The sequence below is a fragment of the Microcebus murinus genome, chromosome 16 (assembly GCF_040939455.1).
Source record: "Microcebus murinus isolate Inina chromosome 16, M.murinus_Inina_mat1.0, whole genome shotgun sequence".
Lineage (NCBI taxonomy): Eukaryota > Metazoa > Chordata > Mammalia > Primates > Cheirogaleidae > Microcebus > Microcebus murinus.
In genome coordinates, this window is record NC_134119.1 from 62092239 (window position 1) to 62105184 (window position 12946).

At 44.5% G+C, this 12946-nt stretch overlaps 1 protein-coding gene across 1 annotated transcript; it reads right to left on the reverse strand.

Annotated features, from left to right (window-relative positions):
• Nucleotides 1-308: 308 nt before the first annotated feature.
• CYP2G2 (cytochrome P450 family 2 subfamily G member 2) lies at nucleotides 309-9857 on the reverse strand. Its single transcript, XM_012760758.2, has 9 exons — nucleotides 9678-9857; nucleotides 8925-9087; nucleotides 7171-7320; nucleotides 5645-5805; nucleotides 4942-5118; nucleotides 3612-3753; nucleotides 2126-2313; nucleotides 1866-2007; nucleotides 309-490 (listed from the first exon to the last, which is right to left on the reverse strand). Exons 1-9 carry the CDS (start codon nucleotides 9855-9857, stop codon nucleotides 309-311), a joined length of 1485 nt encoding a protein of 494 aa, XP_012616212.2.
• Nucleotides 9858-12946: the final 3089 nt, after the last annotated feature.

Genomic DNA, 12946 nt, shown 5'->3' on the forward strand with positions numbered 1-12946 from the left:
TAATCATCAAGACACAGAATCTGCAAGTGTTTGGTGCAGACAGAAACAGGCAGAGGCGATCAAGGGAACATGAAACCTGCAGGCTTAGGTGGGAATCTTGCACAGGGCACACTGCTTTTCTGCTGAACGTTAGAAGTTACACAGCTGTATATTTTCAGATGACCCTCGTTGACTGTGGTGCCAGGACGGTAAAAACAGCGCCTTCTTGCAGGGATGCTGGGAGAAGCGGCGCGATGCGGAGGACGGGTGCGCTTCATGCGAGCAAAGCGGTGCCTTGACGTTTCTCGCTCGCCCAGCAGGGGGCGCTCTCAGCGGGCCACCAGGCAAAGCTGGTAGGTCGGGGGGATGTTGCCAAAGCCGGAGACCATGGGAGTGACGTCGATGTCGGCGGGCGGCACGAGCGAGCGCAGAGAGAAGTTCTGGAGGATGGAGGTGAAGTAGAGGAAGAGTTCCATGCGCGCCATGGCCTCGCCCAGACAGATGCGCTTTCCTGCGGCCACAGGGGAGGGCAAAAGGGCACGTCACACCTGGACAGGTAACAGGGGTGTAGGGGGCACCTGGGTTGACCGCCCCACTGCGCCTCGGCAGCATCTCTAGGGTCGTGATTGTACCCACTTTATAAAGGGTTGTTGCAGGGGTCCTCAAGCTTTTTAAACAGGGGGCCAGTTCACCATTCCTCAGACGGCTGGAGGGCTGTTGGAGAGTGGGCAGGTTCCACACATGCGCACTGCGGGCGGGGAGGAGTTGGCTGCTAAGCAGGACAGGCAGTGGCAGTAAAAACATGGGGCAGGCCGGTTAAATGTCCCCACCGGGCCATAGTTTGAGGGCCCTTGTAAGACTTAGTAGGTTCCTATATTTAGTACTCAGCTAGGACCTGCCACTTGTAGAGAGACTGAACAGGTGGCAGCTACTTCTCTGATGGCTGGGAGTCCTTGCTATTCCATGATGGAATGGTTCTAAGGGATGCATGAGTTTCTAGCTTGTGTTCATTTCAATTCCTCAAAGGTTTATTAAATGCCTATCAGGCGTCAGACAGCGGTGAAGAAAAAAAAAAAGTGAAAGTTCACACTTAAATAATGCTTACTCTTTGTAAGGCACCTGGCCAGTTGTTTGGAGAGATTAATCTCCATTGCACAGATGGGGAGCTGAAGTAACTCGCCCAGGATGCCACCATTTGTACGTGGTGGAGTGATGTTCAGTTTCCCAGCCACTGCCCTGACTCCAGGTTTTAACTGATGCACATTTGAATGCCATTGTGCAAAGATTTTATGCTGCAGGTGGGCAAACCGTTGTCTGTCGGGTGAATCTGCCCTGCTGCTTGTGTTTATACTGCCTGCAAACTACAAATGCTTCTTGCATTTTTTTAATTTTTAATTTTTATTTTTTGCAACCGCAGCAGGACCTTGCATTTTCAAATGGGAAAAAAAAAAGAAGAATAACATTTTGTGATATGTGAAAACTAAATGAAATTCTAATTTCAGTGTCCATAAAAAAAGTTTTTCTGGCTCACATATATGCTCATTCATTTAAATATCGTCTATGGCTGCTTTCATAGTAAAAACGGAAAAGGTGAGTAGTTCAGATGGGGACCATCTGGCTAGAAAAACTGAAAATATTTTTTATTTGATCCTTAACAGAAAGGTTGCTGACCCCCTGTTTAATGCTGTTCCTGGTCTAACATTTTTTTTTCTAATTAACAAGGTCATTGCTTCTAATATTCCTTGATTCTGGGATTCTAAAATTTTATGATTCTATAATGTACACTTCAACTTTCCATTGTGCCTTGAACTTCAAATACAGACCAATGGCTGGAGGGTGAACCTAGCACATACCTGGGGACAGGGGAGCTGGATATAGAAACCTACCAGAGGAAAAAGGTACAAAGGCTTCATTCTTCTTGAAGCGGCCCTGCCCATCCAGGAAGTGTTGCGGATAGAAGGCATCTGGGTATTGAAAGTATTTGGGGTCTTTGAGGACTGAACCAAGCAGGGGAAATACGTCTGTGCCCTGGGGTGAAAAAGGGGAGAATTAGGAGAAATCAGTGTTGGACTCTGGGGGTAGGGAACCAGGAGGAAAGAGGGGTGCAGTGGAGGGTGAAGGGGCGGCAATGAGGGTGCAATCCCACCTTGGGCAGGAGGTAGCCTCGGAAATGAGTATCCCGGGTGACGTTGTGGGGAACACCCATGGGCACGATGTCTGTCAGTCTCTGTATCTCATGGATCACTGCTTCCGTGTAGGGCATTTGGGCCCGGTCCTCAAACCTGGGCTGCCGGTTCTTGCCAATCACCTGGTCAATCTCCTCATGGACCTTGGCTGGAATGGACCAGAAAATACAGCAGAGAAGGACAGGAGGTGTTTTTTTTTATTTTTATTTTTTGAGACAGAGTCTCGCTTTGTTGCCCAGGCTAGAGTGAGTGCCGTGGCGTCAGCCTAGCTCACAGCAACCTCAGACTCCTGGGCTCAAGCAATCCTTCTGCCTCAGCCTCCCGAGTAGCTGGGTCTACAGGCATGTGCCACCATGCCCGGCTAATTTTTTCTATATATATTAGTTGGCCAATTAATTTCTTTCTATTTATAGTAGAGACGGGGTCTCGCTCTTGCTCAGGCTGGTTTCGAACTCCTGACCTCGAGCGATCTGCCCACCTCGGCCTTCCAGAGGACAGGAGGTGTTTTTGTTAGAGAAGCCAGGGCAGATAATACATTTCTATCTCCAGCAGAAAGTGAGCTCTGAGGTGCAGGCCGTGTGCGTTTGGATTGCCTCTTCATACTTAACAACAGACACATCAGCAGTGCTCAATCAGCACTCACCAAACATCGAACCAGCTGGGGTGTTTGGTCTTTACTTGAAAGCTCCGAGGTGCCATGGAAGGCTAATGAGCAGGGGAGTGTCCTGGGCCCGGCTGGGCTTTCATAGACAGTTTTTTTGTTTGTTTGTTTGTTTTTGAGACCGAGTCTCACTCTGTTGCCCAGGCTAGAGTGAGTGCCATGGCGTCAGCCTAGCTCACAGCAACCTCAACCTCCTGGGCTCAAGCGATCCTCCTGCCTCAGCCTCCCAAGTAGCTGGGACTACAGGCATGTGCCACCATGCTTGGCTAATTTTTTCTATGTATATTTTTCGTTGGCCAATTAATTTCTTTCTATTTTTTTAGTAGAGACGGGGGTCTCGCTCTTGCTCAGGCTGGTTTTGAACTCCTGATCTTGAGCAATCCGCCTGCCTCGGCCTCCCAGAGTGCTAGGATTACAGGCATGAGCCACTACTGCGCCTGGCCAAATTTGTGTAGTTTTAAACTGCTAAAGTTATGGTAATTTGTTACAGTAGCCACAGGAAACAAATACAGACAACAAGTAGGAGATTACATTAAACAGCCTCCCAGTCCCGACCAGATTGTAATTTGTGGGAGATGGATTATATCTGATGTTGGCAGTACTGTCAGCTGAATAATGGCCATTGTTTAGAAATGACCTCATTGGTTAGAGATTTCGAGATTCCATATCCTGAGGTTCTAAAGGGTGACCAGTCTAAGGCTGTGGGATGCTAAGTTTTCAAGATTATGTCTTCCTTCTCTTGGGAGTGGGAGGTACCAGATAGGCAGCCTGGGCCGGACACTCACCTTCCACCTCCGGGTGCTTCAGCAGCAGCAAGAATCCATAGCGTAGCGTGGAGCTCACAGTCTCCGTGCCAGCAAAGAAGAGGTTCAGGGTGGTAAGGACCAAGTTCTTGAGGTTGAATTCTGAGTGGGGATTGTCTTTATCCTGAAAGTGAAGGGGATAGTAAATGGAATCACTGTCTTCCATCTTTCTTATTTTCTTATTTTTCTCCCTGGGCATCAGGAGGCATTGATGGATGAACCAAGTGAGTGTCAACAATCAAAGCAGAGGTTCTCAGCGGGGGCATGCCTGGTGTCTTAGAGGAGTGGCAAGGCAAGGGACAGTGTGGCTGGAGTGGAGGGAACAGCAGGAAGAATGAGAGGAGAAGAAACTAGAGTGCCTTGTAAGATTTGGAAGTTTGAGGGCATTAGGGTATACAATTTTTTTTTAATTTTTTTTTTTTTTTACAGCAGCCTGTATCTGTATAATTTTTTAATTTTTAATTAAAATTTTTTTTATTTGTTTCCTTCAGCAAGTATATAACTTTAAACTTCCAAATGCTAATGTTCTATAACATAAAAATATAACTTTATAAAACTCTAAGAATCGAGGATACAGAAGTATTAAGCTTCTAAATTTCTACATCTCTAAGACTTTAAACTTTTAAGGTTCAACTCTTAAGTTTAAAGACTTTATTTTTATTTATTTATTTAATTATTTTGAGTCAGAGTCTCGCTCTGTTGCCTGGGCTAGAGTGAGTGCCGTGGTGTCAGCCTCGCTCACAGCAACCTCAAACTCCTGGGCTCAAGAAATCCTCCTGCCTCAGCCTCCCGAGTAGCTGGGACTACAGGCATGTGCCACTGCCCGGCTAATTTTTTCTCTATATATTTTTTAGTTGGCCAATTAATTTCTTTCTATTTATAGTAGAGACGGGGTCTCACTCTTGCTCAGGCTGGTTCCCAATTCCTGACCTCCAGCGATCCTCCCACCTCAGCCTCCCAGAGTGCTAGGATTACAGGCATAAGCGACCGCGCCCAGCCAACTTTAAAGACTTCTAAGTTTTCCAAATTCCAAGACCCTAAAGACTACAGTTGTAAGTCTTCGACACATGATTAGAAGGGTGTAAGATTTAAAGTTTCTATTTTCCTAAAATTTCTAGATTCAAAGTTTATTTTAAAGGTGTAAGAATTTATACTTTTACAGTTTCCATCTATCTCGTCTGCAGATTAAAGTAAACCGTGAGAAATAATAACTTGTTTTTTTGTCCCCCACATTTGTAGGTTGGGTTTAAAGTTGCAGGCACTAGAGATTGAGGAGGTGAAAAGAAAGGATTAGGGGAGGGGGAGGAGGTACCTGGTGCATCTTGATGATGAAGCAGTCGATGAAGTCCCGTGGGTTTTGGGGGTCAAGGGACGCTTCGTTGATCTTGACCCTGGAGGCAATGAAGTCCTTGAGCTCCTCTATTACATAGTAGATACGATTGTGTCTTCCTGGCAAATATTGCATGATTACAGAGTACATGTCATATAGCTGTGGGGCAACAGGCAAAAGGGATTTGTCAGTGATCAGCACCAGGGGCTGAGTCAAATCAGACAGCTGAGCTCAACATCCAGGGCTGGGTCTAAGAATTGAGTGAGTCCCTCTTGCTTCTTGGACGCTCATTAATATTAATAAAGTAGTTTTCCCTTAGCACGGTTTCATTTTCCATCACTTCATTTACCTGCACTCAACTGTGGTCTAAAATCACTACATACAATAAGATATTGTGAGATAGAGAGAAAGAGAGAGAGCATCACATAACTTTTATTAGAGTGTATTATAATTTATAAATTAAACTTTACCATAGATATGCACGTATAGGAAAAACTTAGTATGTAGAGAGTTTGATACTGTCTGCGGTTTCAGACAACCACTATCTTGAAACATCACCCTTGGGGATTAGCAGAGAACTGCTGTGCATGCCTCCCAGGGTTGTGGGGAGGACTGAGTGGGGTATAAGAAGGGGCTTCGTTAGCTGGGGTTGGTGGCATGGGCAGAGAGGTGGCTAGATGGACACCTGTGCCCAGGGCGTACTCATCTCGATGAAAGCTGAGTTGATCATCTGCAGCAGATTCAAGAACTGCTTGTCCTCGTAGTCGAAGCGACTTCCGAACACAACAGAACTGATAACATTGGAGACGGTGCGGCTCAGGAAGAAGGTGGGTTCAATGGGGGCACCTGGGTGGTGGAGATTGTTTATGTTGGAGGCAATGATCGCAAATAAGGGGTGTGGAGTCATTCACTCATGGATCTGGGTCCCGGGTCTACTGCGTAACAGCATGTGTGAGTTACTCTTCCTTTTTGTTTTGAGTCTAGATTTCCCAGGCTGCACACTGGGAACTACTTCATTGGTTCATGAGGATTTACCATAATTATCCAGTATAATGTATAGAACAGTGCCTGGCATGTAGTAAGCACTTAAGAAATACTGGTAGAGCTTAATAATTATTATTTTTATTATTATTTAAATGTATTGGTTTTGGAGAGTCATGTATTTGTGGAAAGAAGTGGTAGTAAAAGACACGTTAATAATAAAAAAAAAGAATTCTTGAATTCTGCCTAGCTCTGCCAATGATTCCATCTGGAACAATTAACATATTCACAGATATACAATTTTAAAAATAATTTCTGTTCTGAGAGTATGTATCCGAGTGTCCTAAAAAAATAAAATAAAATAATTTCTGGGGGTGCATGGCCATTTGAAGACTTTCTATTCATCCTTTTAATCATCCATGGAACTTAGGTGAGGAACCTCTGATTTAGACAAATGTATCTCTATTTCCATTTCTTATCGATTTATCTCTGCATTTCTCAGCCTCTGTGCCTTTTCTCTGTAGACCTCAGTGTCTTGGGATCTTATTTTTTTAATTTTTTTTCATTTCAGCATAGTATGGGGGTACAAATGTTTAGGTTACATATATTGCCTTTGCCTCACCCAAATCAGAGCTTGAAGCATGTCCATGCCCCAGACGGTGCGCACCTCACCCATTAGGTGTGAATGAATGTATCCATCCCCTCCTCCCCTCTCCCATCTGCCCAACACTCTACCTTATATTTTGGTGGGAGTAGATTCCTTTAAAAATATAATGAAACAATTATAGAGCTTCATATTTGTAAGATGGAAAACTTCTAAAGATTTTTCACAACAACGTGACTATACTTAACACTACTGAACTGTATGTTTAAAAATGGTAACGATGGTAAATTTTATGTTATGTGGGTTTTTTTTTTTACCACAATAAAGACCATATAAATATAATGAAATTTGATCCTATCTCCAGAAAAGGGCACAAAATCTGTACATGCTATCAGGAGCTCGCAGATGCCCTGAGATCCACTGATTAAAGTTTCTGGACAAGTGGTCTCTAGGGGCCTTCCACGCTAACTTCTAACATGGTACCTGGCCAGAAATCACAGTGAATCCTTAACAGTTTCCATCCTCTCCCATTCTGGGGCTTTCTCCCACCAAGGCCCATCTTCTCATGACTGAGCTCTCTATAGCCGCCCAGTCACCTAGGGTCCTCCCCCTTGTGGCCCCCATACCCTTGGTCTTCCGGAATTCCTCCAGTAGGTAGCTGGCCTCCTCCTGGATCCGTTCCTCAATGCTCCGCTTTCCCATCCCGAAGTCCCGAAGGATGGTCAGAGAGAAACGTCGGAGAACCTTCCATCGATCTCCATTGGCCATAACTACACCTGCCAGGGTCTCAGTGTCAGGCTTCTGCCTCCCCTCCCCCTTCCTGTGTTCAACTCCATGCTAGACAATGATGAGGACAGATTATGAAAGTTCTAGACTCTGTTGGCAAGGAAGCCCCTCCCAATCTTCCAGGCTCAATGAAGAGAGGAGATCAAAGAAAGTTCTTACAGGAAAGAGAGCTGGAACTGGATAAATAAAGAAACGCATGGAAGGTGTAGGGAGGTATGGATAGAATGTATATAAAGCACTCTAGAATGGGATACTAATTTTATTTTCTATAGACCAATTCTCTAGATATATGTATGTACCTGTACACAGAAGCTCATACTTGTACATGGATATATCTATACAAAAGGAGTTACCATGTAGCAAGAAATATTTAGAAATTACCAAATGTATGGATCGATGAGAGTCTTGTTCTGATGCATTAAAGTTTAATAGAAATTTAATGAAATTGTTTTCGCTGATTGATGAATAGCAGAAAGGGTTTATGACTGGAATGACAGATGGATGGTTGAATAGATGAAAGAGTTAATAGATGGGTGAAGGGTTGATGGATGGATGATTTGAGATACATGAATAATGGTTGGAAGAATGGATGGATGGATGGAAAGATTAATAGATGTATAAATGATGGAAGGGTTAATGAATGAATGGATGGAATGGTGGATGGATGGATAAACAGAAAGTTGATTGATAAAAGTATACATAATAGAGCAAAAGACGTTTGCATAGAAAGAATAATAAATGGACTTTTAATGAATTTATGGATCAATGGACATAAGGAAGAGAAGGTACAGGGATAGATAGATGGAAGGATGGAAAGAATGGGGTGAGCTTGTTTGGAACTGAAGGATGTGGGCAGTTAGCGATGGATGCATTGGAGAAAGGGATCTACCTAACTAGAGAAGGCAGAGACCTATGGGTTAGACGCGTGTATGTGTGTAGGAAGATGAGAAGTAAGGTTGGCCATGAGGGCTTCAGTGGATACATAGAGTATAGAAATGACCCAGAAAACACTCTAGAGTCAGATGGTGTGGGCTCAATAGAAAGTGGTCCTACCACTTACTGTGTGACATATCCTAACCTTTCTTACCCTCTGCTTTTTCATTTACAAAATCAGTACAATACTAATAGCTCTCTGAAAGGAGTCAATGCAATAATTCATGTAATTACCAAAGAACTTGGAACATAAGGAGTACATTATAATCAACTTCTGGGTTTTTTTTTGTTTTTTTTTTTTTTGAGACAGAGTCTCACTCTGTTGCCCAGGCTAGAGTGAGTGCCGTGGCGTCAGCCTAGCTCACAGCAACCTCAGACTCCTGGGCTCAGGCGATCCTCCTGCCTCAGCCTCCCGAGTAGCTGGGACTAAAGGCATGCGCCACCATGCCCAGCTAATTTTTTCTATTTATTTTTAGTTGGCCAATTAATTTTTTTCTATTTTTAGTAGAGACGGGGTCTCACTCTTGCTCAGGCTGGTTTCAAACTCCTGACCTTGAGTGATCCTTCCACCTCGGCCTCCCAGAGTGCTAGGATTACAGGTGTGAGCCACCCACTGCGCCTGGCCTCAACTTCTGTTTTTATTGTTGTTGTTGCTACCTACCATAACCTTGGAAGTTTCGGTCTATTGAAGCCAAGTTTCCACGGCCACTGAACTCCTCTGCTTGGTCTACCAGGGCTTCTTTCACTACTTCATGTCCACATAAAACAACTATTGGCCGCGGTCCCATGTACACAGTGAACACAGGGCCGTATTTCTCGCTGAGCTGGAAGTGAAGGAAGACACAAGAGGAGGGAGTTAATTGGAATACCAAGTGTAGACCAATCAAGGATTTTGAAGGATAATGATTTTATAGGGATACAAATATAGGAAGAATAATGAATACAGTTAAACCCTGGGCTTGGAAGGACTACCGGGAAAAAGGTATAGAAATCTTTGCTCCAGTGATCTCGGGCAAGAACCTGCCCCTTCTCTCAAGACTTAGTTCCCTCATCTATAAAATAATAAACCTGGATTAGAAGAATTCCGAGATCCATGCTTCTCTCCCTGAAATGCTGAATTTCTAGAATCTTAACATTTCATGATACTAAGTCACAAATTTCTAAGACAACCCGAGTACAAGAGTCCTTGTGCTTAAAAATATGATGTACTGCGATTCCAAAGTCCTGAGATTGTGAGAGTCTTATTTCGATGCCCTAGGAACTTGTGTTTCCAAAATTTTAGGATTCTGGAATTCCAGAATTCTAAGGTTTGGAAAGTCTGTGTTTCCAAAAGTCTGTTTTCGAGAAGTCATAAGGCTCTGTGTGTACCAGGCTGTAGCACCAGTTGCTTCTGGCCCTGTGAGGGGACACTCACCTTCAGGAAGGACTGAAAGGTGGCATCAGTGCGAACTTGTAGCAGGTTCCCCAGGAAAGGTATTGGTGTGGGCCCTGGGGGCAGCTTTCCTCCCTTGTTGATTTGTCTCCAGGCAATGAGGATGATGAGGCATGACAAGCAGAGCCCCAGAAAGACGGTGAAGGCTGCTCCCAGCTCCATGGTGGTGCCGGGCCAAGAAGTTGTATCCTGGGCACCAGATCTTGCCTAAATAGGTTCTGGCAAATCAGCTTATACAGAAATCTGAACACCCTCGGATTTGAATTTTCTGGGCGCAGACACCATCAGGGAAGAGATTGCCTTTTCTTGGGGGGTGGTTATATAACCTATAATCTCCTGCCTGAATAAAGGTAAATTGAATTCACACAAGGAAAGCCACTGGGGCCATTCCCCTTTCTTTGTATTTCCAGTCACCCAGTTCTTCTCCCTCAGCTTAACTCATGATTCAGCATTTCTTGGTGGGGTGCAAGAGGCAGTTGAATATCTTTTCAGGCTATTGAGTTTAGGGTTCAGACAAGTTTCAGCTTCATCGTTTCTTCACTGGGCAAGTCACTTAATTAACCTCTGGGCCTGTTTCCCAATCTATCAGATAGGGTGACCATATTGTTTTAGAAAGTCTTTCTTTTTCTTTCTTTCTTTTTTTTTTTTTTTTGAGACAGAGTCTCACTCTGTTGCCCAGGCTAGAGTGAGTGCCGTAGCATCAGCCTAGCTCACAGCAACCTCAAACTCCTGGGCTCAAGTGATCCTCCTGCCTGAGCCCCCTAAGTAGCTGGTACTAAAGGCATGTGCCACCATGCCCGGCTAATTTTTTCTATATATTTTTAGTTGGACAATTAATTTCTTTCTATTTTTAGTAGAGATGGGGACTCACTCTTGCTCAGGCTGGTTTCGAACTCCTGAGCTTGAGTGATCCTCCTACCTCTTGGCCTCCCAGAGTGCTAGGATTACAGGCATGAGCCACCCTGCCTGGCCATGTTTTAGAAAGTCTGGATAGACAACAGGGAAGACTTTTTGTTCATCTTTTAATTAGAAAGGACCCTGATTAATCAGTTTTTTAAATATAAAATTTTTTAATATTACACATAATAATGGTACCTATTTATGGGTACAGAATGATTTTCTTTCCTTTTTTTTTCTTGAGACAAAGTCTCACTCTATGGTTGGGCTAGGGTGCAATGGTGTTGTTATAGCTCACTGCAACCTCAAACTCCTGGGCTCAAGAGATCCTCCTGCTTCAGCCCCCTGAGCAGCTGGGACAACAGGTGCACGCCACCACACCTGGCTAATTTTTCTATTTTTTTTTTTTTTTTGTAGAGACGGGGGTCTCAATCTTGCTCAGGCTGGTCTCAAACTCCTGGCCTCTTAAAGTGTTAGGATTACAGGCATGGGCCACCAAGCACAGCCACAGTATGATGTCTTGATGCATGTGTACAATGAGTAACAACCAAATTAGGGTAATCAGCATATCCATCACCTGAGACATATATCATTTCTTGGTGGGAAGAACATTCAAAATCCTCTCTTGTAGCTATGTCTTAGATCTGCTGCTAGGATGTCTTTCTCAGGGTAGAGACCCAAGTTTAGGCTGCCTCCTTGACTCTGTCAGTTTTTTCCTGCCTCCCATTCGGGTCCCCCCAACACACACCCTCCTTATACCCATTCAGGGCTCGTTTCTTAACTACCCTGCAGTGGCATGTGTGCAGTGGTGGTGGTGGTGGTTTGTGAGTCTGGTTTTCATATTCAGACAGGAAGGGAGAGAGAGAGTAGCCTTACCCAGGTGAGGGAGGGAGTGATCTGATCTCTCCACCTAATCCAGTAAGGATGGAGCTGGGGGAGGCATCTATGAGGCCAGGTTGACGCATTGAGGAAAAAGGAGAGGGCTAAGAAGGGTGAGAAGGGAGAAAATGTTCCTTCCTGGCCTCTTCCTTATCCATCACCCTGCCCCTCTGGAATTATAGCAATTACATAATCATAAAAAAAAAAAAAACAACACACACACAATTACATAAGCACCTCTACCTTACTCTTCCCACAGGCAGAGAGCCAGAAGGGGAGGTATCTGGGCAAACAGCTTAATCTTTATAACCACCTGTGAAGAGCATTTGAGAGCAGGAGGTCTGGCCCCATTCTTCCAGAGCCTTCCTCGTAGGAAGGCAGAGGGCTGAAGAATGCCTTCCTTCTGTTAACCCAACAATGGGTGAAACAAAAGCAGAGCAACCTTGTACATGAATGTTCATAGCAGCCTTGTTCACAATAACCAACAGGTGAAAGAAACACAAGTGCCTACCAACAGGGGAATGAATACACAGAACGGGTCTGTCCATCCAATGGAATATTATCCGGCCGTAGAGGAGCAAAGTACTGACACATGCTACAATGTGCATGAACCTTGAACACACTGTGCTCAGTGAAAGAAGCCAGATACAAAGGTCACATGATTCCATTTATAGTCCATGTATTCCATTTAAAGGAAACTAACAGAATAGGTAAATCAATAGAGACAAAAGCATAGTAGTGGTTGCCAGGGGCCAGAGGGAAGGGAGAGGAATGGTTACAGGGTTTCTTTCTGGGGTGATAAAGTGTCTTGGAACTAAATGGAGGCTGTGGTTGCCCGGTATCATGAATAGCTACCTGTGCTGCCTCACTTTTGCACACTTTAAAATGGTTAATGATTATTTTATGTAATGTGAATTTTGCCTGCAAAGAAAAACAAAAAGAGCAAGGAAGCTTGAATATCCATGTGGCTCCAAAATAGAGAACTTTATTTTGATCTTATTGATTTCAGAGGTAATAGAGATCAGAGAGGTAACAGAGTCACACAGCACAGAGGGGTTGGGGGCTAGACTGGCCCTTTCAACTCCATAAAGGAAAGAAGGGTGGGGGTGGAGGATAGGGGGGTTGAGGGACTGAGGTAAAATACCTGGTTCTGCTGCTGCTGTCCTGTGTAACTCTGGATCTAAGTATTTTCCTCATTTGGGCCTCAGTTTCCCTAATTGCTAAGTAGGGTGGTTATACTAAGTTATGGAAGGTATTTCTAGTCCCTGAAACCCTAAGGTTGTATCCTTGGTCAACTGTGAAGGCCATCTAGGGACGAAGGGAGACTACAGCAGGCTGGATGGAAGAGAGACCAGAGAAAGGACTTCCCACTGCAGAGAGTCAGCAGGGAGCAGCCCAGAAGGGCTCTACAGATTCATTCTGTGCAGAGGCTGCAGCTGACTGGAAGGAGCCTGAGGGGATCTGCATTCCTCAGC

Excerpts from the sequence above, each read along its gene's own strand:
- CYP2G2 (XM_012760758.2), bottom strand. The coding sequence starts at position 9,857 with ATGGAGCTGGGAGCAGCCTTCACCGTCTTTCTGGGGCTCTGCTTGTCA. Across the intron at positions 7,321-8,924 it reads CCGAAACTTCCAAGGTTATG|GTGTAGTTATGGCCAATGGA; the intron begins GTAGGTAGCAAC and ends AGACCCTGGCAG. Across the intron at positions 3,754-4,941 it reads TCATCATCAAGATGCACCAG|GATAAAGACAATCCCCACTC; the intron begins GTACCTCCTCCC and ends CTTCACTTTCAG.